The following is a 24,221-nucleotide window of genomic DNA, read 5'->3' as shown; positions in this document are numbered from 1 at the left end:
AGATATTTTTAACAGATCCTCGGCGCTCGGCAATATCCACTCGGAGCCATCTGGTGCAGATCAAAATCTACTGACTTCTTGGGCTTCAGTCGTTAAGGCATTAAATCTAGATCTACAGAATAACCCCCTCCCACTCACACACCCCCACCTTTTGACTCGGGAGGTGGGTGATATGAGAATCAAATCAAATAAAAATAGAACTGTTAAAACACGAAACACCCCCCAACCCACTCACCCACCCACCCCTCTCTCTCTCTCTCCTCTCGTGAGCCACATGGCTGTGTCAGAAGTGGACAGCTAAGAGAAGTAAAGGTCAGTGTCCAATGCTTTTCTTTTTCTGAGCTGGAAATTGGATAAGTGCTTTAAGAAGAGGCGACCAAATGAGACAGCGTCAATTATATTTTTCTAATTCAGATCTTTTGAAATTACGTTTCTTTCCCCCAACGTCTATTATAAGAGAGAGGGAAATGTGAAATTGATAAACGATATTTTTCTTTTTCTTATAAGAACCCAAAAGTCCCATTTACAGTGAACCGGTGTCTGAACTCTGACGGATAAATTACTCTTCATCCTTTTTTTTTTTTTTTTAGTTAATGTGCTAAAAGTGTTGCCACGTCATTTAGCTACTTTAAATTAGAGGCTGAACATGTCGACAGATGTGGCGCGTTCAGGGACCTGAAGACTCCCCTGTTTGAGTTGTCTCTGGCTTTTTTTCTCCTCCTCATTCCTTTCCTCTCAAAACAAGGAAACGTGAAGTGGCTCTGTTGTTACAAAAGGACAACAACAATCTGGTTTAAATCCGCTCATGCTCACACACACTCGCACACACACACACACACGCGCATGCAGATGGAGAGAGGGTGAGAAAAAAGGGAGGGAGAGGGAGAATTTGGCTGATTAAACCTTTATGAAGAAATCAAAGGAAAGCAAAACAGAAGTCAATAAAAAAAAACCTACATAATTAATAAATGATGTGGAGAGATTTGCATTGGTTTCCGGAACTGTTTTGATTTTTGGAAGAAAAGTGCGTCAAGAAATTAACAGTTTAACTTTTAAAACTTATAGCACAGTAAAATGTCTGAAATATGAATGTTAATTTATTGATTTTGTTTATTGGGTAATTTTACTCAAACGTGTATTTTAGAATATATCATCCTGATAAACGCAAATTAAACTATGATGCCGCTTTAACAAGTAGCTTACAGAAGTTTTGAAAACATTCAATGAAGAAGTACAAAGAATAAATCCAAGTTGGAGGAAGAGAGGTTTTTTAGTAAATTAGTCACAATGAATAGAATAAACGCACCAGCAGCCCGTGATACCAAATACTAATTCCTCTGCGGAGAAGCATTTTCCCCCTTTAATTACGATTTAATCTATTCAAAGTTAGTTCCTTCTTCTGACGGGTTTACTTCCCCCTGTGTCGGACAGCTGTAAAATCGTGTAGACAGGTTGTCATACAACAATCAAAGCCTTCGGTGAATGGACTCTAATGCTTGAACATTTAACATACAATAAGTCCAAACACGGAGGGAGAGGGAGAGAGAGGGATGGAGAGAGAGAGAGAGGGAGGGAGGAAGAGAGAGAGAGAGAGTCGGTGAGAGAGAGAGAGAGGCCACAGCCAATGTGCTCACTCTATATTCACATTATCCACATTGCTCCAAACGAGGAGGAGCTTGCAGGCTCAAGTAGGGGATGCCAATCAAAGCATCAACTTCAAATTGTATCTGAGAGATCAGCCTGGAGACCTCAGGGCCAGGCGCGTCAGTCGGAGCGCAATTGTTGATCAGATCACATCCAGCGGACTTTGCGCGAGAAAAAGAGAGGAAGCCGAGATTTAAGAGCGGGTTGTTTTGACTGCACACCACTGTATGTCTGTAGTAGCTGCGACTTTGGCTTAAACACTTTCCCTTTACTCCTCCGGGTTCCTTTTTTCTTTTTTCCTCCCTCTCGCACACTTTTTTTCTTACGCACAGTTTGTCGGACGATACAGCTGTGCGACAATTCGGCGGTGGAGATGTCTTTCCCCCAGCTTGGCTACCCGCAGTACTTAAGTGCCTCCCAGGCGGTGTACGGGAGCGAGAGACCGGGAGTGCTTACGCCGTCCTCCCGGGGAGGGAGCTCTGAAATCGGGGGAAGTCCGTCCGCCACCGCAGCGGCGGTCACGTCGGTGTTGGGCATGTACGCCAACCCATACGCACACAACTACAGCGCCTTCTTACCTTACACCAGCGCGGACTTGGCTCTTTTTTCACAAATGGTAAGGACATATTTTTATTTTTTATTTTTTTCCTGCCCCAGTTTAAGGACCTGGCGATTGTTTATGCTTGAGGCTGTATTAGGCAATCGAAGCAGAACAGCATTAAGACTTTGAAAATACATTTTGCTCTGACAGATTTTTCTTGTCGATTATTGAATTTTAGTTCAGGTGCATGTTCGATTTTTGACAGTGCAATGGCTTGTTTGCCTCGTGTAAAAAAGTTTGACCAGGCGACAAACAAAAGAGAAAGAGGAAAAAAATAGGCTGAAGCTTCAGATAATATTTTAGCACATAAAAAAGGGATGTAAACCAAAGATATACGTCACAGCACCCAGAGAGTTATTATCTCATATTGGTGAAACCATCGATTATCAAGTTGAAATACATTTCACAGAAGAAGAAAAAAAAAACCTGCTGCAGATCAGCGTTGCAGCATACACCGTGAAAAGAGAAAGTTTTTTGCTCAGTCTGGTGCCCTGGCAGATTATTTTATCACATCCTTAGAAATAATCTCTCCCGAAGAACAAAAGCTTCTGCTGTAAACGTGCCTTTAGATTTACAGGTGCACGCTTTGTTTTGACCGTGCTCCCAGGATTTATTGTGTTGTTGAATTCCACGTGGATTTTATTTTTTACTCTGCTAGATGACGAATTATCCACATTTATTGGGCGAAAATAGACTTCGGTGATAATAATTAACTTGCAGTGTGTTAATGTGTTGGCTAATATGTGCGTCAGGCCCATTGGCAGTGACTGCTACCCTAAAGCTTCAAAACAAGAGCTATTATCCGAAATCCAAGCGCGTGCGCTGCAGGAATTGGTCGATATGTGTGAGTTATTGTGTTCAAAGACAAGTGAGGGGGTTAAATTCAGCACTGGGTTTTTTTTTTATTTTTATAAATGTGGTGTTCTGTAAAAAGTTAGGCTTTCAGACTGCTCTGGCAGAGTGGAGGAGTGTGGAGAGTTTGGCTAAAGTGGGGCCATTTGCGTGTGATCAGTGTGTTCAAAATAATTCAAGAGACTTCCTCCGGTGCTGTTGACTTTTATCAGGCTGACATGTATGAAAAATGTTTGGAAAGAAAAGGTCTCTGTCTTTGGATGAATATTTGTGCTGGTGCAGGTGTTGCAGGCCTCTCATGTGGCTGCAAGTTGAGAAGCTTATTTGTGGAAAGCTCAGAGTCAGGTGCAGCTGTAGCTCTGGGATTATTACAGTAAATAGAGGCCATTTGACTTGTTAGGATCAGATATGTATAAAGGCTGTTCTGCATTTGAGTTACCCTGAAAAATATTTTAATCGTAGTTTTCATTTGAGATGACACAAGTAAAAGTGGCCCGGGTGTAAATAACACATTGTCCTTCATTTTCAAGGGATCCCAATATGAGCTGAAGGACAGTCCTGGTGTCCATCCTGCCAGCTTCGCAGCCCACACCTCTCCGGCCTTCTACCCCTACGGCCAGTTTCAGTACGGGGACCCGGCCAGGCCCAAGAACGCCACCCGGGAGAGCACCAGCACCCTGAAAGCCTGGCTGAACGAGCACAGGAAGAACCCGTACCCGACCAAGGGGGAGAAGATCATGCTGGCCATCATCACCAAGATGACACTGACGCAGGTCTCCACCTGGTTCGCCAACGCCAGGAGGAGGCTCAAGAAGGAGAACAAGGTGACCTGGGGGAGCAGGAGCAAAGAGGACGGGGAGGACGGTAACTTGTTCGGCAGTGGAGATGAAGCCGAGAAAAACGAAGACGAGGAGGAGATTGATTTAGAGAGCATAGACATAGACAAAATCGACGACAACGACGGGGATCAAAGCAACGAGGATGATGACGATAAATCAACGGAAGGGAGCAGGGACCACAGGGGCGGTGTCGGTGCTGGGGGAGAGTTGGACAGCTTGGAGAAAAGACGGGCCTTCGCCCTGCAGGCCCACGAGGCCTTTGACAAATCTAAGAGCACAATTTCAGTTCACCCAGGGAGTAAGGAGAACTCGGACGGCAACAACAACAATACCACAAGAGTTTTGTCTCCGGACAGATCCGGGAGCTTTCCTCTCCCGTCTAACAATAAGCCTAAGATCTGGTCTTTAGCAGAGACCGCCACTAGTCCTGATAGTTCATCTCAGAAACCCACGTCCCCTTGTGGCCCAGCGGCCACCACTCACCCGTCAGCCCCCCACCACCAGATCCAAACCCACCCGGCCTTCCTCCCCAGTCACGGACTGTACACTTGCCAGATTGGAAAGTTCCACAACTGGACAAATGGGGCTTTCCTGGGCCAGAACTCCCTGCTGAATGTGAGGTCGTTTCTGGGAGTAAACCAGCACCATCACCACCACCACAGCCACCACTTGCCGGGCCAGCAGCAGCAGCAGCAGCAGCAGCCGACATCAGTGGTGGTGTCTCCGGTAGCAGCTGCAGCAGCGCTCAGCAATGACAGCAAGGCCCCACCAGAGACCCACAGTCCCAAGCACATAGGTAGGATTACGGTCTGTAGGCGTGCGCGCGCACAAATAGCACATGGCAGCGATAAGCACGTTATTTTTGAATGAAACACATGTGTGTGTGTTTTTTTTTAAATGCTGCAACTAATGTCTGTTTCTTATATATTTATACAATTATCATAACAAAGCTATGTGCACACGCAGAGGCTTGATATACACACTTAAATCCAATCTTCATATACGAGCTGCACAACAACACTGAGTTCTTTTTAGTCAGACATGTTCTTATTTGTGAGTTTAAAAAAAAAAGGGCCTACTTTACCCAGCATGCCAGTGCTGATAAGTGCTTTTGCTCATTTCCTTTTCAGACCATGAAAACGGTGTAAGGTCTGATTCACCTCCAACACAGACCCTGAAGTCTTCTTTTCGTCCCATCCATGACAGGTGAGACTAACGATTTTACAAGTTTGCCTTTGTTGTTTGTTGGAAACGTTGCTAAAAGAACATTAAAATTTAGATTATTAAATTCAAATTCTGGGATTATTGAATGATTCAAAATACAAACTGACTGAGACAAATGCTTTCTCCAGCAATATTTTGTATCAGCAGTGATTAAAATAGCTTAAGTAAAATCAAGTATGCAGACGAACTTTAGAAAATACCCTGCATTTTAAATAATTAATTATACGAATAAAAACATATGGAGGGAAAACCCCAGGCTTTTTTTTTCTTTCTTTTTTTTTTTTTTTTTTTTACGAATTCCAGTGTAAAAGCTTAATGTTTATGTCTTCTAGTTTTAATTTTTTATGTTCAATGTATTTAAAAAATAATAATTATAATAATAATAATACCACTGCAAAATAAAATAAACAAAGATAAATAAAACACAGTTTGCTTTGCGGGTGACAGGGGTCTTGACTCTCATCCCACACCCCCTTTAATTCCTCCCCTCTGGGGAGAGTATGGCTACTTATCAAGTCACCGAGTAAAACGGGCTCTGTCTGGGCTGTGTGCTTTCCCTAAAGACCCATGGGAGACCCCGGAGCTCTGGGGAGCGCTCTTACCGAAAGAGGGGGGAGAAAAAAAAGTTTTCCTCCGTTTCAAGTAGCCTATTACAAAACAACCCCTCTCTCCTAATGCAACAGTCCTTTAGGAAAAAAAAAAACAGACGCTTGAGTGAATTAGAATTGTTGATAATCATGAACTAACATTTTATTTTTGCACATAGAAATATATTTTCTAGCTGTAACATTACCCCACTATTATTATTATTATTATTATTATTATTATTATTATTATTGAGAGTGAAAAATTGGAGTGTGGCACTGCAGTCTGTTTTAAATCAAAACTGTTCAGCCATTCAGCCAGACCCTTGAGATGCATATTGAAACCCGTTGTCCAAACACGGCGGGGGTATTCATCCACCTTTCTGTATTCTTTATCCAGATCCTCTCTGCCTTCCAGCGCCAGGAGTCCACAAGACGCCACGCAACGGGTCCTCACTGCTCTCTCCTCGGCTTGATCAAGACTTTTTTTCGTGCTTGAACAATAAAAAAAAGAAAAGACAAATAGAAAAAAAGACTTTACACTCCCTACAAAGGACAATGAGAAATAATAATGCAGCGTAGCATTCAGTCGGTACAGAACAAATGGCGTAATTTGGTAATATCCTGTGGATGGATGGATTACTTCCTCTATTGTTGTGTAGCATATAATCGCGCCTATAATGTTACTCTCTCTCTCCACTTTGCCCAGGCAGGCTGGGACACTTTGGTAGGCTTTTTACTTTATTATTATTATAATTATTATTATTATTTTTGTCTCTCTCTTGTGTTTTTTGGTGTCCTTCCTTTAATGTAAATACCAAGTGATTTAAATTTGTAAATAGGAAGCGTTGAAGGAATTTGTCCAGATCGTATATTTTGCCTAATAAACAAAATGAAATTATAGAGAAAACCAAGAGTATCCTCAGCCTATTTTGCTTTTACATGCATATTATTATTATAAATATTATTATTGTTATTATTGAAGAAAACGAAGGTTGGTCTATCCATTTTATTCCAAGAATGGTGGGAATGGGAACTATATATATATATATATATATACACACATACATATATATGTATATATATATATATATATATATATATATATATATATATATATATATATATATATATATATATATATATATATATATATATTGGCAGTCTGCAGCCAGCCTTAATTTTATTCAAGTTTGGGGGGGAAACAGCGTGGATGCATTGAGGTGCTAATAAGTGTCCAGATGGTTGCTGGTGACAGAAAATGGACAGGAGCAGCTGGGAAGGTCATTAAGTAATAATATGGGAACGCCCAGTCCAAACAAAATCAAATGGTTAAAATCTAATCTGTCAGATAGAGAAGTCGATTCGAAGATAAATTATTAATTTTTTTTCTTTTCTTTTTTTCTTTGGAGGTGGGAGGCTGACACTGTCGGTCCTGTGAAGCAGGGTCAGTGTTTTGGGGTCCTGTCTGTTACGAGGTGATTATGATCTTATAAAAGAAGCTTCTTTTGCGCCTCAATGGGTGACCAAAACCAAATATTGATTTACCACGACAGCTTAATGGGGTTTAAACAAAACAAGGCAAAGTGCAATAATTAGTTATAGTGCGAGATGGTGTGGGCATTTGTTCTGCAGAACCCCGAACTTTACAGAGAAAGTAAAAAAAAAAATCTTTACAATCTCTAGTAAAGAGTGACTCTGATGTTATACCTTCACCAGGTGCCTAGTAGTTTATTATCATGTTGTTATCTGGTAAAAACAATTACTCACCTGATTCTTTTAAGGTCTGATCTTAAGTAAACCTCAGTAAAATCTTAGAAAAATACGCAGTTTGACTTGGAGCACTTCTGTAGATGACCGTAAAGCTGCGAAGTGAGCTTTTCCAGGGGTGAATGATTTCAGTGGCCTAAACCTGTGGAGCGACTTCTGCACATCTGTTTTGCAATATCACAGCGACCTCTATAGGCGAGGAACAGACCGCCTTGAACTGGAACAGCCTCCGCCTTCCGAACAGCTTTAAATCACATGAAAAATACTTGTGCTCCAACTGTATCATCGTCACACGATGCATCTTAAACCCATTGCACTTGTACTGTGTCACATTTTGGAGGAATACAAAGAGCCGAAGAAGAAAAAAACTTTTTTATTCATGGGAATATTATGACACTATGCAAGTTCACATGAAATACATGGTTATTTTTTTCATTATGGGCCAAAATCATCTTTCATTCCTAAAAAAAAAAAAAAAAAAAAAAAGTATCTGGAACAAATCTGTTTGGAAGTGAAATACTATCACCTCTCCACAGGGCTGCATAGCTTTCAAATTAAGTCATTAGGCCTACATTAATTGCACAAGTCGAAAAAAAAAAAGTTACAGCAACGTGCAAAAGAGCAGCAATGATTTTCTTTTCTTTAAAAAAAAAATATTGGTAAATGTTGACTAGATCATATCTGTGTGGCAGAGTGTGTGTGTGTGTGTGTGTGTGTGTGTTGGGGGTTGTCTGTGCGCATAAATCTGTGTCACTTAAATGTGGTCACTCGCTAAACAGTCACGCAGTGGAGGAGTGTGTTGAAAAATTAACAGAGGTTACAGAGGATTTGTTGACCGGCGCGAGGTCACTCCGCTTAACACTTTACCCACAACATAAATAGCTCATAATGTGCAAACAGGCTTCTCTTAGTTCAAACAGAGCGATAAGAAAATCATAATACATTTACTGAAATAGTCCAGTGTGTGTGTGTGTGTGTGTGTGTGTGTGTGTGTGTGTTTCAATAGTTAACAGTCACTTCTTTTATTTGCCTTCTTTTCTCTTGATTTGTTGTGGCACTGCTGGTCCAGATTATTATTACAGTAGGTTATTGGTGCGGTGATAAATCGGGCTCCAGACCCATGTCATCGGTTGGGTCGGAATTAGAAATATATTAAGCCACGTGAAGCCTGAGCTGACTTTTGTCAATTTTACTAACACGCGCTTTGGCAATGATGATTGTAATATCGGGGGCCGGAAAAGGCAGGTGTGTGTAGGCTACATTTCATATTCCCCTCCCTCCCTCCGCGCTCCATTTGCACATGACATCCTCTCATGAGCTGGCTTTTGGGGCTAAAATTAAATAACCTCTCGGTGTCCCATTTATTTCTTTTGTACTGGAACAGCGTGAGGTTAGCGCAAAGGCGTTAGCTGCAGGCCATAATATTGTGTTTCCATAATATATACAAAATTATTCATTTAGTAAGTGGATGTACAGTGGATTGTCTAATGGGTAATGAGCGGAGTTGCAGCTGATAATTAGGCTGTCACTTCCAGCCATTTCTTCCCCGCATGCCCTGGGCCACGATGCAGGGGAGGGAAAGAAAATAAAGACCATGAAATTAAAAAAGAAGAGCAGATAAATGAATTAAATGTAAATATACAGCTAAAGAATAATGCTCTGTGGGATTACAGAGGTAAATACATAATATTATCAGATTTTAAAACATTGCAGCTATTGTTAGAAGCAGTAAACAATGCTTATATTATGGTAATTGCCCTATAATGGTCATAGTGATAAGATAATTACAATTCAAAGTAACTGCATGCATTACATCATAAATCCATTTACTCATTACCAGGACACAATTAGGTTGCTTTTGCTGTTTTTAAAGAAATAAAAACAACTCATCAAAACTATTCCCAGAAACCTTTGAAAAGCCATGGAGGAGGTGCTGCTCTTTTCATCTGAGGACTAAAAACCTACTCGGGAGATATGTAAATTGTGGCTCATGCAAAGACAATAAGTTGTTGACCCTAAAACAATTTAGCATTCTGTCACAGGCTGTGGCCCCCCCCTCCCATAATACCACAGTCTTTTGTCGGCGAGCAAGTACCATCTCCCCCTGCAACTGAGACGTATCACACTGTGGCAATCCATTCATTTTAGTGGTGAATTGTGCCTTGTGACAGTTTGTGTGTGTGTGTATGCGTGCATGTGCGTGTGTGGCAGGGAGAAGTGAGGGGTGGAGAGGAGACTGCATGGGGAGGAAGGTTTATCACTGTCTTGTCTTTTTTGGCAGAAGCAGGCTATTCTTACTACAGACTCGACCCCTTGTAGTCCAACAACACAAATGTCTTTGCCTCTTCCTATCCCTTCACCCTCCTCTTCCAACCCCTGCTCCCCTTCAACATCTCTCCGTTGTCTTTTTCTCAAAGATGCCCACCCATATCTGCGCCCCTCTAATCCATTTATCTAGTTTCATGAGAGCAGCGCTGGTCGAACACTCACAAAAGCGATCCCGGGCCCCGACCCTGGCCCCAGCTTGCGGGGGAAACACACAACAACAAGCAACAACAAGTCACTGGAGCCCATAGCAGCACCAGCCGCAGCGGGGCCACCATCGAACCCTGCTACACCATGTTCAGCTGACTACTCTGCTCCTGCTCCTTGTTTCAGCTACACAATGGCAGTGAAAGGGACGGATGCCTTGGTCACGGACTTTTCATTCCAGGAGCGATAGGCTGCTGTAAGACACGATTCTTGCTGCAGGAAGAGGTTAGAGAATTCGGTTGGAAAAGGGAAAACGGAGGGAGGGCGCTTCTCGGCACAGCTACACTCAAACACAAATAGCAACAAGGAACTGGTACTTGCCTGACAACTGGCTGGCTGACTGACTCGCTGCCGGTTCAGCAGCAACTCACGACAACTCAACAACCCATACAGACCCCTGCTGCCACAAAAACCTGGCCTGGCTCATAGATATACTACAAATAAACACGGTCTCTCGCTCATGTTTGCCTGGTTTTCTTTCATTTGGCCACTCAAAGCGACATTCTTATGTTTTGATCGGGCAAGAAAGAGAGAAAGAGATAACAAAGCAAGGCAGGGAGAGCAGTCGAGTAAAGTTTTCTCTGTCTCAGTTGAACATTCTTTCTGACTCTGAGTGAAGAACACAGAAAAGCTCTCTCACTCCTCTGCTATGAGGACAATATGCTTATTTGGATCCGAGTCAAAGCGCTGTGCCAGATATTGGGGCACTAATTAGCTGGCCTAATCTAGAAATATTATCCTCAAATCCGATATATCCTAGTTGAAATGGTCTATTTTGAGAGACCTCGGCTGAACATGGAGGTTCATTATTATCTTCTTGTTTGCTACATGTTTGTTGATCAAAGTTATTTCCATGTGTCTGTTGTTGTTTAAAGGGCATTGACAGGGTCCAATATACACATATAACCGTGCATGTTTAGACACACAAACACACACTTGTACTCAAGTTATGCTTCAGCTCCATTAATGACTCCACAAACCAATTAAAGCTGGTCTTTCTTGAGTTCTCCTGAAGTATCCATACATAGCAGCTCTACCAGAACAGAACTATATTTAGGGGAGAATGCCTTGTGACCCCCCCACCCCCTCCCACCCCTCTTATACACTCCCCCACCCACACTCACTCTCTCTCTTTCACACACACACAAGCACGTACCAATGGAGGATGAACACACAAGCGCTCATACGCGTGCACACATTCCTGGTACAGTCTGTTAGAGGATCAGAAATATTTTGCCTTAATTATCCTTCAGTATGGATCATGTTCTTCAGAGGGGACTAGTAATGATGGGGGTATTTATAGTCATTCATTCTCTCCCTGTAATTATACACTCCTCAAAATTGGGGTTTTTACATTTGGCATGTGCTTGAAAACGTAAATTAGACAGACAGCACTGTTGTTGAGATCTCTTTGAAGTGAATCCCCTCCCCAAACACAATTTGATGGAAAGTTTCATTCTCTGCAATTGTACTTCTGTTCGTTAGCGAGGAGTTTGTTTCACAGCGCCAGTCGAGCCACGTTCCTTCAGTGTATTATTTCACTTGACATCATAGTGCGGCAGTGATTTCTTTGCAGAAAAAGAAAATATTCTATAGCTACATATCGGACTGCAATCTGCAGTGTATTGTTGTTTTTATCTCCTTGAAAATTAGAATAATATAAGAAGTGTATCAATGTTTACATTTCAGCACTCTGCCAAGCCATCCCTAAGCACAGGTATCAGTGGCTTAGGTGACACTTATTAGGAGACAGTTGTGTGTGTGTGCGTGAGCATGTTTTCAGTAATAAAATGCAGGTTGACATGGTAGAGAAGCCAAGGGCCTCGTGCCCCCTTTTCCTCCCTGCACAAATATTTCCACAGCGACAGATAATAAAGTCTGATTTTCCTGTCTGCTTTTCTGATGTGATGCCATTGTGGTTTGGGCTAATTCCAGGGGGCTGTACAAAGGGAAGCGTGGCCATCTGAAGTGTCATACTGCAGCTGTGGCTGAAGCACAGGAATTTCCATTTAGTAGAGGATGCTTCTCTCTCTCTCTCCCTCTCTCCCTCACTCTCTCTGAACACTCGCAGCACATGTGCAGCGCAGAAGGTGATATCGAATGCAACTCACCGTCTTCGGCCCCGCTCATGAGAACCCTCTCTGTCCAACTCTCCCGTTCTACCCCTGTCTCCCTCACTTTTGCTCTTCCCACTTCGCTGAAAGCTGTCTACTTACTGAGTGTGAATGTGTATTTGCTGCAGCTGTGCATTTGAAGAATTCAAACAAAGATATTCATTATAATAAGCCACATTCAGGATGCTCCTGAAAACTGTTCATTGCAGATTGTTTTTGTTTTGTTTTGTTTTTTCCATTTTCTTTTTTCATTTTTCATTTTATTTTTAAATCAATGCATACGGCATGGAGTAAAAAAGTAGCATTAAATAACTTTATTTTAAAAGCCTAATTTAAAAAGATTATTACAATATATTCCATTATTTACTTTCATAATTATTAATTAATTAGTTAAGATTTTTAATAGCTGTAATGAGCAAACTGCTGAGTCAGTGTTATCCTGAATATTATAATACAAGGTCTTATTGTGCCTGTAATGTCAGGGATATAATTTGTTTTCATTTTGGTTTGTGTCAGAACAGCACCTTACTAGAGTACAACAAAAATAAGAGTTACCATTACCACTTTGGTTGGAAAAACACAAGATCTGATTACATTGGGATTGGTGACATATAATTAGCTGTGAAGGTGCTTTATTAAAAGCCAATCCCACAAATATCTATAACAGATGTTTAATAGCGTAAACCCAAATTAGCATCGTCAATCAAAACTTGCTCAGACCAGGTTAATGATACCAACACAACCTCTGACTGCCAGTTATCAATAATTTCTACTAAAGGGAAACATAAGATGTATTACACCCTCCATCCCCTCGCCCGAAGCAGACAATTACAATGTCAAAAGTTGTCACATAGAGTACAGCAGCCAGTACATCCAATGCCGGGTCACCTGCCAAAGCTGAAACAGAAGAAGAGCAGAACAAGAACACAATGTGTTGGAACTATCACTTCACGCACACGCAAACCTGAACTAAGCAGAGCAGGCCGGTCAACAGCTCGACTAGCTCACACTGATACCTTTCCCCTCTGCCTGAACCACAGGGTCTGTCTTCACGCCTGCTGTTCCTTTGCACAGCACCCAGTGTAATGCTAGCTGGCACACGCAGAGAATGCTGGGAGTTTCAACAGTAGCTAGCTATGTCAAATATTAACTGCAGAGCTATCCACCCTCACAGGCACTGGGGTGGTGATAATATATGTCATGCAAATGATGTGGGAAAAGACAAGTTATAGTTTGGTTAAACATTCTGCAGGCCATTTTTCTGTGAATCATTTATAAAGTAAGTCTGCACAGATTCCTAAATTTTAAGGGCGACAACATTTATTCAAATCAACATGGAGCATTAACTCCTATAGCAACTCATGTCCCACAAATATTTTTATGATTTTTGACCAGTTCTTAAAACTTAAGTAATAGATTCGTCCAGTACATAAAGGCAAGTTCAAAATGTGCCTTTGTGGCCGCAAGAGAAGGAGTGACAATTCAAATAAAGAAAATAGCCTTTAATGAAAAACATAATTATGGTACAAAAATTGTTGGTTGAGTGCTGACAAAAATATCTGTCTACATGGCCTTAAGATCTTGCATGTGTGTGACAGCCTTTAGATGTGAACATTTGTTTCATCACTTTTTATTGAATCACATTGAATCGTGTCTTTTAACTGCTGGGCTGATGTATTCAAAGAGCAGCCTGCACAAAGGACCTGTGGCCATACGTGACCTCAAAATGAAGAGTATCTTATTGTGTGGCGTTGTAGCCATGATACCAATTGTCTCAGCCGCTGACATGCCATGCATGTTATCCCTGCCGTCAAACTAATGTTCCTCCACGTGCACCAGTTTTCTGCACCAGAAGGCTCACTCTCCATACTACTAGATGTCCTGAGATCGCCATAAACTATTACTGAGACAGAAAAAGTTCTGGTCAGGCATACAATATGTATGAGCTCTGTTATTGAGACCATGTGAATCATATGAACAAAGCATTTTTTCATGCCAAATCATGTTCACTTCAAAGTTTAAAAATACACATCCACATCTTGAGGAAATGCCATCACGTTTTCTCTGTGATCTGTCTGGGCACATCTGTGGCCAATACTGTCTAGCATGTGGTCAGCTCAGTTTCTGCAGCTTTATCTCTGCTTTAGTCAGCAGGAACAATGGCAGTGGACCTATAGGCTTCCAGTGCACACATGCACAGAGAAATGCGCTCATTTTGATGTATGCATACACTGGATTATGCACGTGTTTGGACATCAGTGTTTACTTGCATGTGCAGTCTGCTTGCTGCGGTGCTCACAACATGCACAAACTCATATCTTGCTGTCCATATCTTTCTTGTGGCGCAAAAGTGTTGAATTTAGTGCTCTGCCATGCATAATAAAATAAAAGGCTTTGACCCCCTGGAAATGAGTGGCAACAAAAATCCCCGACAAATGAAAATAATTAACAGTGAATGCACAAGTTGTGTCTCAGATTATTGCACTTGGCAATTTGTGATATTGTAAAGTAATAATCGGCATTTTTATCTAGACCATATACTAAAAAAGTAAGACTTCTGCGTTGGTGTAATCTGTACATTGGCCAATTGATATATATATATATACGCCTGTTTTTAAAATTTCATAAGCCTGTCAATCCTCGCACAGCTTGTGTGTCTTTCCATCACAGCAAATTGCAGCGTGAGCTGCTGGGCCTCTGTGCAGGAAAAAAATAAATAAACGGTATATGGTGCCTCGCCTTTTAACTAAGATTAGTACAGTTCTGATGCACTGCAGCCTTTAAAATATGTATCAAAGCTGTTCAAATGCCAGCAGTTGGTATGTGGCAGGCAGGGGTGGCAGTGGCTTGGACGATTGGAGTTATCCCAACTTCCAAGTCCTCAGCAGGCTACCCCCTGCCTGTTGTTGGCTTGCCCACCATCGCAATCACTGGTTCTTCACATGAAAAAAAAGGAGGATGAGTGCAGTCAAGATGGGGAAGAGAGATGGATAGATAGAGGGACAGAGAGAGGGATGAAGGCAGGAAGCATGGTAGCTCTATCTCCTCTCTGAGCAAGGTCTGCCCCTTGATTGCCCGGCCTACTTGCTCACTCTCCCTCCCTCCTTCTCTCACTCTCTGTCTCTCTTTCCTTGGGAAAGCACTTGCTGCGAAAATCTTTATGAACTCCTGGGCCTGTCGGCGATGCTGGGGCTGCTTAAAAACCCGCCAGTTTAACAGCTGTGTGTATGGGCTCGGCCCCGGATAAAGCACTTGGAAGTGGCAGGGCTTACACCATAGGGTGAGTCTTTATGAGGGGCCCTCCTGTGTGGCGGCCGCTGCTGTGGCTGTTAATTGGCACACTCTGAAGAGCTGTATATCTGCCCTTCATAATCCAGACACAGGCAGAGGCAGCAGGGAAAACCAAACGTTTATCCAGCGCTCAGGCCCCAAGCTCACTCTCTGCCCTCTCGATACTTCACCATTTATTTGTATGGTATATGGCCACATGTGGAGGCTTGACCAAAAGCACCCTTCCCCTAAAAACATTTTTAAAAAAACAACCCTTTTTCCCCTTCAGTATTGACATCTTCATAACAAAAGAAATATTGCAAGCCCACTGACTGACTGTAAACATGCACTCAGAATATGACCAGTAATAAAAATACTACCAACCACATCCATACACACATGGTTACACACACACACACACACACACACACAGTATTCTAAGCCCCACAGGAACCCTGGCCTCGCGTTAAGCAGCTTCGCCCTGGTGCACCATGGGAGGAAAATAAACACACTGGTCCAGCGAAAAAACCCCAGGATACCATTTCCTCCTCAGCTGTGTTTTCTCTAGTGCATATGTGCGTGTGTGTGTGGGTGGGTGTTAGTCAGTTAGTGTTGGTGTGTTACCTGGTGCTGGCATTAGCAGTATTTACCAAGTCCTGCAGTGAGATCAAACAGTTCTTATGTCACAATAATTAGCATTCAGGCTTTTTTTTCACTGTAATACTTTGTTAGATTTATCAAAGGCACCTTTCATTTGCCCCTGACAAAATGATGCTCTTCATGTATTGTAGTACAGGGCCTTAATTTCTCCAAAGACTTAAGAACAACTGGTTATAATGGAGTCGTGACTTTACGTGACATACCCAGAGATACTCTGTTTTCAATGAAAAGGACTCAGCCTTCACATTTTCCAAAGTCAAATCCAAATCAGCTGTATCTGACCATCACCCGGTTTTAGCTTTAGCTCAGGGATGAGATTTTAAAACTACCCATGCTCTGAAAATCACTGATCCCAGAAAGATAAAGCAGAGTCTAATTTATCTAAAACATATGATGAGAAGCAGTCAGATGTGTTGTTTGCTTCTTTGTTTTAACATTAAACAATTTGTCAGTGCTGGACAGCATTTTTCTATAAAAATTATACAAAAGCAAAATGACATTTCACCTGTTTGTGACAGAAGCAGGTTATTAAAAAAACAGCTTGAACACAATGAAACTAAAGGCGTGGAGCAGTAAGACTTAAGCTTAGGGTTATATTTGGCCAGCAGAAATAATTATGGTTAACCATAACCCGAAGTTTTTGTTATGGTTAAATAAGAAAAACTTTTGCTAAAAATGCTAACTTACCGTAAAAGACATCTTTGTATGAGCTGAGACTAAATCCCAGTTCTGTGAAGTTGAAAACAGATGTAGATGCCTCCCCACCACCCAAACCACAGAACCCTTACTATCCAATGCATTCTTTCATTGTCAAAGTGTTTCTACTTCTGTTCCCTTTACTTTCTTACACAGCTTGTGCTGTTCCCTTGCATGCATGTGCAATTAAACGCTTAACTGTACAATAAACTCAAATTTATTTCACAACTTTTGGTGGACAGGGCCACACTCAGTTTATATAACGTCAGGACGCCCAACTCTCTGAGAGAGTCATTTCAGATCACCATCTTTTACAGCACTATCTGCTTATTGCACACAGTGCAGTGATGCCAGGAGTCATTCTGTTTGAGTACATGTCACTTTTTTTTCAAATGGGAAATGTATCAATTTAGAGTGAAAGACTTAACATCATTGCACTTGTGTATTTCTTCTGGAAGTGACATCAGTGCTGAGTCAGACCATTACGTCAGTTTGGCATTAAACTTAACTCGACAAGTACCTCAGGTAATGGTGTTGGTCTTGAATAAAAGCCGCACAGGATCAGTTTGAAAGAAATATATATCAATAATGTTGATATTCCTCCTCTCACTAAATAGCCTGCATCACAGTGGTGGATCTTTGGGGCCATTTGGAACAAACTAAAGCAGTGATGAGAGATAAGACAGAAGATGAGCCACAAAACCTGCTCATGAACCTATGCACTCAGCAGATTTCACTCATATGACAAATTGATTTACTCCAGCTACATCCCATTCCACCCAGTGCTGCACATGATGCACACATGAAAGGCCTACTAAAACTCAGCCATCAGCACATACCAGGGGGTGACATGTATGACTCGAGACAGCTGATACGATGAGTGGCTTCACAAAAACAGAAAGGACATGTTGAGGGCGAAGACTGAGGAGAAGAAAGCTTGACGCAGAAACAAAGCAGCGTTCGATTATAGAGACGGAAGAAAACGATGAAATAATCAGAGGACAAGAGAGAAGGGGAAAAAAGAAAGGCTGGGGAGAAGCAGAAGTGTGATAGTGGGAGAGGACAGGAGAGGAAGGAATGACAGGAGCTTTAGAGTGGATGAACATCACATAAGGTTGCCAGATGAGCTTCAGCTTAACCACAGTCCTCAAAACGGAGACAAACATACGCCAGTGTCTCCTGTATGCCTTCCACGAACGCCCTTAAATGATTGTAAACATTAGTTCTCAAGAAAAGGGAGGGTTCCCTGGGGCCACTTCTGTGCACTGCATCACACTACCTCAGCAGTGGTGCTAGATAATCACCAACAGATTATGTTTGGTTAGTACAGACATTTCTGAGGACTGATTTCACTGCTGATCGTGAAGCCAGTGACTAGAGTAGCTTTGGCAAACAGCGACAAATGCTGTTGTTGCAATCATGGAACACACTACAGTGCTAACAGTCAAGTTTTTACACTTGTGGCTTCACAAGAGCTGAGTCCAGTCATTCCTCAGTTATAATGGAAGGCATCCAGAATTATTAACAGTGATGAACATTTACAGCCTGAAAAAGGGGCCATGAGGTCAGAATTCATGAGTATATTTTGAAAACAAATACTGATATATAGAGCAATGTTTTGCCCATGGGAGAAGTTCAGACTGCTTCTCTCATATTAGATGACAAAAATATTATATGAATAAATTTGTATTATTCTCAACGTTCTCAAAACAGAAGTATTGTGTGTACTTAACACAAACGATATTGATTACTTTGAAGGAAACTGATGAACAAGGTCTCACTTGCCAGTAACATTTTTTCTGCAAAATTGCCAAATTGGAAGAGAAAAAAAAATCTGCAGAAATATTAACTAATTCACATGAAATGAATAGGAATAAAGTGTGAGTGGGAATTTGAAAAGAAAAGATAAATGTTTAGGAACCCTCCACATCTTTCATTTTTCCCAGCACATTCTCGACTCCCATCCAGTGCCTAGGTGTTTATGTCTTTTACGTTATTGTGGCCCTGAGGTTAGGTTTCTTGAAGAACTCCACATTGCCCTGAATCAGCTAATTATTTACTAGATTTGACACCAAACAAATCCAGCCCCTCTGAGTTTATGTTAAACAGGCAGCGGTTCTCTGGTGTTCCTCACAGATGAAACATTGCGTATGTCACACAGAGTGCGTCTCCTTTTGTGCCTTGTTTTCATCCCTCAAGGACTACTTCACTTTGTTTGAAGTCTCATTTATTTTACCTACATATCAGCTTCAGAACTGATTAGGCTTTTGGTACAAACACCCGCAGCACAGTGTTGGTTTTACACGGACATTTGGAGGCAAGCTCCTCCTCGCCTCAGCCATTTAAGACATAGCGCGTCTTGACATTATTGCCATTTCCAAGCTTCCCCAAAGGAATACATGAGGAAACAAAATGTAAACAAACCAGACATCTGAAAGGAGATATTTAATTCAAACTTTCACATCCTCTTTTCTAAGCTTGGTTGAAAATGAAAACCTGGAGTTTGTTTAGATTTGAATCCCCTGGGGTTGCTAACATTTGGCCTCTAAGTATTAATTGGTGAACTGGAAGAATGTCCACAGCTGCTTAAGGTCTCTGCAGAAATTTAAAAATGTCAAAAAGTAAACACAAGATGTAATGCGCACTGTGGCTGGTCTCATTTTAAGACTTAGCCCGACTGCAAAGTTTAACATGAACACACAGGCCTTTAAGTATCCCTATAAGGGTTGGATATGACTGTCTGACTCAGTGTGATTAAAATCTGCTCTCCATAGACATAGACTGATACTTGAATTAAAAAAGCCCCCACCTAATTAGATTACACCCTTTACACTGAACAGACTCTCTCGTGTATTATTCTTGTTTCCATTTATATTATTTAGCGCTCTGATTTATTGTGCTAGACCAAACGTCCACTGAGAGCGGGATCAAGTTTAGCGTTAGAATTTGTCACATATATTTACAAAAATAAGGACACTTGTTATTAGGTCATGTTAAGTCACCTTGGGGAGGAGAATTAATATCATAAAGTATTCAAGAACGTCAACAACTCGGGACTCAGACCGTCTGGAGCGGCGGCCTATCTAAACAATGAGAACATTGTTATTTTCGTAAACCTGTTGACACAAGTCATTGAGGACCATATTATATGCCAGACAGCTGTTTCGACATGAACTCAGGGGTAAAGATGGAAAAGAAAAGAAATTAATGTGTAAAACCTCAATGAAGTATGATTACATTATCCAGTGTCCCAGGCAGTACACTGTAATCAAACAATTACAGGGGAACAATTTACTGGTTGACTACTGCTGCACCCAGTCAGCTGTAGTGTCAATGGTGCCTTGCTCATATGTTATACAAACAGAACAATTACCATTATTAGGAGATGTGATCACGTTTCATGGGTTGACCTATAAACACTCATAGAAAAAACATTTTTACAGAGTTCTCCAAAGACGAAAGTTCCCATGCGGGTCATGCACAGAGAGAGTGCACACATGTGTGTGTCAGGCCATGAAACCTATTTCCTATTTTTGTATGTGTCAAATTATACAGTATTTTTAATTTCTGTCAACAAATAAAGAACAAGGGAAGGGAGTAAGGAAAGGAGCGAAGGAAGGAAGAAACAAGGAAAGGAAGGAAGGAGAATTTCCCAGTGAAAGAAAATGGGGGGGTGTAGACACATCACATTGCTTTCAAGACGACACTTGCTTTGTTTGCTTTTAAAGAGAAAGAATGAGAGGGGAAAAAAGACATGAAAAGAAAGGAAGAAAGACAGAGAAGCAGAACAAGAAATGTAGAAAGTGGCCCCCTCTTGGCAGCGCGGCGCTGTCCAACAGACATGCTTTAGGGGTTGCATTGGTGGCATTCTGGTAGAGAATCAGGGTAGCATTCATCCGAGCATGCCACACAGAGCCTCTGTGGCCAATCCACGCTGGAGGCCCTAGGACAGGGAGTTTGTGCCGCTGAAAGCTCGGGACAACATAGCTCGACAGCATCCCTCTCTCTCTCTCTCCCCTGCTCTCACACACACACACAAACACACACTGCAAGAGAAAAGACAGGCTGGTTTCCCACAGGGCAGGGCTGAAAGCTACACCATGTTCAGCTGGTACAACATGATGAAAGTGAACTGGAACACATTGTGCTGGACTGCCACCGAAGGGACATCGCCTCGCCGGTGATCTTTTTTGAGCATGAAGCAATGTTTTTTTTTTTTTTTTTTTTTTTTGTGTAAACCCTATAATGTCAACTGGAGTTGTTGGAAAAAACTGATGCCATGTAGCCATCAATTGATTAAGTGACTTAAAGTTGTGAAGCGGCCCGTGGACAGTAAGGGATTTCTGTAAGTCTGCTGTAAGCAAGTGTTGATGCATCCAGAAGTGGTCATACAAATCCATTTTGCTGCAACACAGCTTCCATCTGTGTCAATGTCACCCAGTGCCTCTGCTACATAGCTGGCAGTATGGGATGTTTCAATTTTAAACATTAACATCCCCAAACTTTTTAGTTATTCTTCATTAAATCAATATTGATTTTCAAGTAAAACCAAAACCCACCATATGATTTTCAGGCTTCGGTGGATATTTAATAGTTGAATCAAACACAGCATTTTAAATTACTTTTGCAGTGTTGAGTATCTAAACATTTATTACCTCTAGCCAGTAGTCTAACATCCCTTAGTCACATATATACACTTTGCACCAGCCATGTTTTGAGCAAGACTTTGTGTGTTAGGGTCAAAGGCGACCTCTTGACACAGGGAGTTTATACATGCTAATGAGGGCTGCACTCTAACCTCATCACTAAGTGCATATGGCGTGCACACAGGCGTGCTCCTTGTGTTTATGTGGGATCAGCATGTCGATCACTGAACTGAGTGGTGAGGAGCCTTCACTCACAGAGACCCTGAAAAAACACAAAACAAAACAAAAAGAAAGAAAGAAAGGAATAAAAAATAGAAAAGGTGGAGGCTAGAACGCATCTCAGGATGAAGCACAACTTTAAATACAACTCTGGAAATTCATTGTAAAATTTTAAATCATTTCTTGCTGTACCCTCTGAAGTAATTTTTAAATCTAGTGATGACTTCAGATTATCCTTCATATTGCAATTTTTATTTCCGTCATTTTATTTTTATTTTTTATTTTTTACAATTTAAAGTCTACAACAGCATTTGATCTAACATTGTGTAATATTATATTTAGGCCCTCTCACTCTCATTCAAAGGGGTAACTTTCATTACTGAAATGTCCTTTTTGAACACACACACACACACACACACACACATGGGGTGAGAGAGAAAAAAATGCCTTGGAAAAGTTGCAGCTTTGAAAACTCACTTTTCTCAGCCAAACTTCTTATACATATTTGCAAGAAAATCAAAGCCTCTTTGTGGGGCTGGCCCTAATCCTTTCTCCGGCACATAAAGGATGTACCTTTAAACTGGCTTTCACTCCTCTGACAACCATGCAAATTGGTGAGAGGTAGGATGCCATCTCATTGACATTGTTTGTTAGAATAACATAGCACAGGGGAAAGGTCCCGTCTCAGGCATTCCATTGGAGCCCTCCCCTCTGTGAAGTTGCCTGATGAATTGTCACAAGCTTGTTATTTGCCATTAGTTTCTAGCATTTCTTCCTTCTGTTGGCCAAACTAATTCAATCTTTTTGGGGGGTAATCTCATTGAATCCCCCAGGAGGTTTTGGGGGAACTTTTCTCCCTTTTTTTTTTTTTTTTACCCTCTTTTCTTCTCTCAGCATGGTGCTATACCTGACCCAGTTTATTTGGATACAGCTTGCTTCCTTATATTATTAGCTCAAAACATTCTTTATGGATATGGTGTATTTGTTACATAATCACAGTAACTAAATTTATCATTTGTCTATCTTAGCTTCCTGCTTCCTGTTTTCATGAAGGTTACAATGACACTATTAGTAATAACTCAGCTTTAAAAATTTTTTTTTTTTTAAAGTATTCAAACCAACATTATTTCAAATGCAAGACTCTTGACAATTTCCATTGTTCTCTTCTGGAGAGAGAGATAAATGACAGAAGACAACACAAACCATCCTGTAGTTCCTGTTTCAAAATATATTGGCATATGCATCAAAATATAATAACACCTCAGAAACATTTTTTTTCTTGAACATTTACCAAATTATCCTCACATATCTCCTCTGTAACTGTGCTGACTCTGGAATAGTAACCCATAATTTCACAATCCCTCATGAATAGGACAGGAATATGTATGTTTACTCACAATGATCCACCCTAAAGGGCATCAATCAGAAGCCACATTGTAATAAGATCCAGAAGTGTGCTCAGATCAGAGCAAGGCACTGCTAACAACCATATCCTTTTGATAGCAGTGTGACTAAGAGTTTAATTTGGGAGCGGCCATCACTTCAAAGGGAGATGTGAGTATTTTCCTGCTTATTTGCACCCCCAATGGGGCCTATACATTATAGTATAACCATGCCTCGGTCCTTCGCTCATGCACTAATGCCATCCTGATTGCCTAATTTCTCATGTCAGCAACTTCTTCTGGGGAGAGAGGAGAGGACAATTAGGGGACAATTGAACATGATTGTGATGGGAATGTTCTGTGCAGCAGCAGGCAGCCCACAAGCCGCCACACTGTAGGCTGGTTTTGGTTAAGAGGAAGATGCTTTTTTTTTTTTTTTTTTTTCAATCCATGTTTTTCTCAAAGTTCATCCTCAGGACACATCAGGAAGTGAGTGTGATGGGCAGGCAGTAAGCAGTCACAGAGGGAACACCATGGCTTCTAGCTAATTAAAAACATTTAGACACTCGGAGCAAACGGGTGGAATCACGGGTGGTTTGGTTTGTCTGACGATCCATGTGGCTTTGTTTACGTGTGTCACACCTTACATTTTACTTGTTTATTTACGATGATTATCTTGGGATTGTGTATAAAAAAACAGAGTCCTCTGCATGAAGACTTATGTCAAACTTCCATGAGACATGTTTACCAACTTTTTGTCAATAATTTTGGAACTGTATTCAAATATTGAACGAGTACAACGGGTGCTCGTACAGAGTCATCACTGCAGTCACACTCACTCAGAAGTCAAAATTGAAACACAATCCTGTAGTGACACACACAGTCTTTCCACTGAGGTTGCAAGCTTGTAGTTCAATAAATAAACACATAAAATAAACATGTGGAGATGACCACTGGCCGGATATTACAGCATTGACTGGCTTTAATAGATTTAATTTCTTACAAGACAATTGTAACCCGATAAATGTTCCATGTACCTAATGTGACTGTGGTTACTTTGCCTGATTAGTAACTGTAACTGTGTGCATGTGGCTGTGGAAAAAGCTCACTTTAAACTGCCATGTGCTATTGGCTGCAAGTTTAAGAACATGTGGTTTACTAAAGATGAAAACACTGCTCAGATTTGTG

The 24,221-nt window shown here is 41.3% G+C and overlaps 1 protein-coding gene across 2 annotated transcripts; it reads left to right on the top strand.

The window, feature by feature from the left end:
• The first annotated feature begins 1,571 nt into the window (after window positions 1-1,571).
• Window positions 1,572-6,654, top strand: irx1a (iroquois homeobox 1a). 2 transcript variants are annotated; one of them, XM_085802439.1, is made up of 4 exons: window positions 1,572-2,260; window positions 3,628-4,732; window positions 5,067-5,142; window positions 6,145-6,654. In XM_085802439.1, the coding sequence occupies exons 1-4, from the start codon at window positions 2,018-2,020 to the stop codon at window positions 6,218-6,220; spliced, it is 1,500 nt and encodes a 499-aa protein (XP_085658565.1). In that variant the 5' UTR covers window positions 1,572-2,017; the 3' UTR covers window positions 6,221-6,654. The 2 variants fall into 2 exon arrangements, with proteins under 2 accessions (XP_085658565.1, XP_085658566.1); XM_085802440.1 differs by having other exon boundaries at window positions 1,767-2,260; window positions 6,163-6,278.
• The last annotated feature ends 17,567 nt before the right edge of the window (window positions 6,655-24,221 follow it).

This window comes from Trachurus japonicus, chromosome 16, assembly GCF_045865225.1.
Source record: "Trachurus japonicus isolate A0001 chromosome 16, Traja_1.0".
Lineage (NCBI taxonomy): Eukaryota > Metazoa > Chordata > Actinopteri > Carangiformes > Carangidae > Trachurus > Trachurus japonicus.
This window is presented reverse-complemented; position numbering and strand designations above follow the sequence as displayed.